This window comes from Sinocyclocheilus grahami, unplaced genomic scaffold (assembly GCF_001515645.1).
Source record: "Sinocyclocheilus grahami isolate Dianchi unplaced genomic scaffold, SAMN03320097.WGS_v1.1 scaffold613.1, whole genome shotgun sequence".
NCBI lineage: Eukaryota > Metazoa > Chordata > Actinopteri > Cypriniformes > Cyprinidae > Sinocyclocheilus > Sinocyclocheilus grahami.
The window spans coordinates 302,795-306,664 of record NW_015505792.1 but is presented as its reverse complement, the minus strand read 5'-3'; the positions used below and the strand labels follow the sequence as shown (position 1 = coordinate 306,664).

The 3,870-nt window shown below is 37.0% G+C and overlaps 1 protein-coding gene across 1 annotated transcript in view; it reads left to right on the top strand.

Moving 5' to 3' along the window:
- Nucleotides 1–2,341, top strand: part of LOC107557647 (T-cell surface glycoprotein CD3 delta chain-like) — a 3,643-nt gene extending 1,302 nt beyond the window's left edge. Inside the window, exons 4-7 of the mRNA XM_016241126.1 lie at nt 22–210; nt 850–993; nt 1,098–1,156; nt 2,153–2,341. Of these exons, the coding sequence (XP_016096612.1) occupies nt 22–210; nt 850–993; nt 1,098–1,156; nt 2,153–2,227 (467 nt within the window). The 3' untranslated portion in view covers nt 2,228–2,341. The remainder of the gene's footprint in view (nt 1–21; nt 211–849; nt 994–1,097; nt 1,157–2,152) is intronic.
- The last annotated feature ends 1,529 nt before the right edge of the window (nt 2,342–3,870 follow it).

Here is a 3,870-nt window from a genome sequence, read left to right as displayed (position 1 = left end):
GATCTAATGTTAACTTTGCAGATAATCAGAAGAAGCCAGAGATCTCTTTTGAAGAACAGAACATGCTTCTGAAATGTAAAGGTGGAACATTTGATGACGGAGACACAATACAGTTGAATTATGATAATTCTGGACTCCACCAGTGTAAATCTTCTCTAAGTGATGAGTGTAGTGATGACACCTGTCCAAATGCCCTAGTAAAAATCCTGAGTGAGTAAACTTTATATGTGGCAGAGCCGGACACGTCCACTGAGACTCGGCCCACACCCTTTTCCCTCTGATTTAATATCAAATACATACAAATTAATTATCAGCACTTGAGTGAAAACTCGTGACAAGCCTTGGTATTTGCTGTCTGTTTTCCTTTAATGACAGTCAATAAACTTAGCTACACAGAATTACAGCAGATTCTGACAGATTTCATCTGAAATGTATTACTTTGTCTTCTGCAGCTCAGCTTTACATGTAATACATTATAAAAGTATTACGTTTTTAATGCATTAATTATGCCTTGTAATGCACTTTATAATGATCTCATGAATGTTTGTAACAACATTTATAATGTTACAATGCTTTTCTATTTACTGTTACATAATCTGCATTCAAACTTGATTTTAGATGTAACAAGAAATCATAATGAATTTTAAATGTGTTTAGAGTTAAGAAAGGATAGAATGCATTATGATGTACATTATGAACACTTTTATAATGCATCGGTGTGTGTGTGCGTGTGGTGTGTGTGTGTGTGTGTGTGTGTTGTGTGTTGGTTGTGGGGTGTTGGTGTTTTTGTGTGCGTGTGGTGTGTGTGTGTGTGTGTGTGTGGATGTGTGTGTGTGTGTGTGTGTGCAGGCAGTGAGAATCTGATCGAGCTGGACATTGGGGCTGTGTTCACTGTTCTCGTGGCCGATGTAATAGCGACCGCTCTGATCGGATGGGCCATTTACACCATCTGCGCTCAACCCACAACCAGAGGCAGTTATCAGGGGAATAAAGGTGCGTCACGATCATCATCAATATCAGTGAATCAGGATTCACGATGATTACATTATAATGCAATCAGGATTCACTGGTTCATCTGTCTGTGTTTCTCTCTTCAGCCTCTGACAAACAGGCTCTGATCAGTAATCACACTCCGTCAGGAGGAGACACTTATCAGGTACGAGTGAAGATTCACACCAGCGTTTGACACACTTTACCTGCTGTGATACAATTCAGTCTATAAAAACAGGGAAATGTTATTAAACTATATATGTGACCCTGGACCACAAAACCAATATTTGGTTGACATACAACTATTAGAAAATCTGGAATCTGAGGGAGCAAAAAAATCTAAATATTGAGAAAATCATCTTTAAAGTTGTTCAAATGAAGTGCTTAGCAATGCATATTACTAATCAAACATTAAGTTTTGATATATTTACGGTAGGAAATGTACAAATATCTTCATGGAACATGATCTTTACTTAATATCCTAATGATTTTTGGCATAAAAGAGAAATGTATAATTGTGACCCATACAATGTATTGTTGGCTATTGCTACAAATATCCCCCAGCGACTCAACACTGCTTCTGTGCTGCAGGGACACACACACATATATATATATATATATATGAGGTCTGTGAAAATATTCAGAAAATTGTAGTGTAATAATAACAATAAATCAGTTAAAATATATCCGGAAACTGAAAGGGTTTCATTCTGCTTTCCAAATACTGGTCTGAAATTATACATCTAATTGTTTATTTTATTTACAGTCTAATTATTGTGTTTCTGATAATGGTAGGTAGGGAAAAAATGACATTATTGTATTAATATATTAATAGAAACTAAAGATAATCAAAAATGCAAATTCTAAAAAAATAAAAAATAATAATATTTAAATTTTTTACAGTATAAATTGGGTCTGTATACATAGAAGAATACATAAAAATTCAAAAAAAAATTAAATGTACATATGCATAATATATATATATATAGAGAGAGAGAGAGAGAGAGAGAGAGATAGAAAGATATAATACCCAATACTATTTAGGAAAGGGACTCCCAAGACGATCATCATATTAAAGGCATGAGTTCAGATTAAATGCAGATAATTAAAGTTGGTAATTACACTGGTTCATGTATTATCTGTGTGTTTGTATGTTGTTTAGCCGCTGAACACGCGTACGGACGAGTACAGCACTCTGCATGCGCAGCGCAAAAACAAGAACAAGCAATCTGTCTGACCTGAAGATATCAGCAGAAGAACAGAGAACTGTTCATCTTTAATCTGTCATTTGATTTCACGCTCCTGTAAATGTAGGTGTTTGTCGCTTGTGTTGATGCTTCAAATAAATAAAGTCTGTCTTTACTAATAGCGGCGCTGTCAGTTCTTTAAAGGGTCATCACAGAACAAAGGATTTTATTTGAGTTTTTTACAATCTATAGGCTCTGTTTCCCAACACTCAGGTCAGTTTGACTAAAACTCTCCTAACAGCGTCTGTGTGGATAAACTGGATCATTTATCATCGCTTCGGCACAAAATACATTCAATGAAGACATCTTTCAAATGACATGAACTCTTCTCTCACTCCGACACAAACACAGCAAAACTCAACGAAGCTACAGACCTGTTTACATGCTCTTTACAATCCTGATCAACTTGAGTTCAACTCCTGCATAATACAAAACTCAATATTACCCAGCTCTGATCTGTTCCTACAGTAATACCAGAGTGACATATATTACAGATCTAAACAAAGAAATACTACAAAAACTGAACACCTACACAGTGTTAGTCTTTTCATTGGATTCTCAGGAATAACGTTGTGCTGTAATGAAAACACGTGAAACATTTACATTTAAAAAGTGACTTAAATATTGAGAAATGTGTTCTAGTGATTTTAACTGTATCACTAAATGAACGATCAGTAACTCTATATGAGAGCGCTGAACAATCATCTGTAACTCCTGCTGAGAACAACGAAACACAGGACTAATTATATGTTCAGCATAAGTGTGTGTGTGTGTGTCATAGGTTTAGTGAGTGTGTGTGTGTGTGTCATAGGTTTAGTGAGTGGGTGTGTGTGTGAGTGTGTGTGTGTGTCATAGGTTTAGTGAGTGTGTGTGTGTGTGTCTATACAGTACATGTGTGTGTGCGCTGCAAGATTAATCTTTAATGAGCCTGAAAAGAACGCATGTCACACCTCTGTTCATCAGTTTGCACTGGCTACCAGTAGCTGCTCGCATTAAATTCAAGACATTATTGTTTGTCTACAAAACCACCACTGGCTCTGCACTCATTTACCTAAATTCATTACTTCAGAGTTATGTGCCTCTAGAAGCTTGCGTTCTGCAAGTATAGGTATAGTGAGTGTGTGTGTGTGTCATAGGTTTAGTGAGTGTGTGTGTGCAGAGCCTAACTACAGAGATCTCAGAGCTCAGTTTTAATCAGCCGTTCGTGTCTTTGATTGTTTATTATTAGTTACCGGCTTGTTTCTGGTAATTTGTCTCTGTGGTTTCCGTTCAGAGCCGAGAAAAGCAGCAAACCACCTACAGCACAATATCAACACTCACATCAACCTCACACACACATGCGTACTGTACACACACACACACACACACACAAACACACACACACACGTACTGTACACACACACACACACACGTACTATATATATATATACACACATGAACACAAACACACACACACACACGTACTGTATACACACACTCACATGTACTATATATATACACACACGAACACAAACACAAACACACACACACACACGTACTATCACACTAACACACACACACACACACACACTATAACTATCACACACACACACACACACTAAACCTCTGACACACACACACACACACACACACA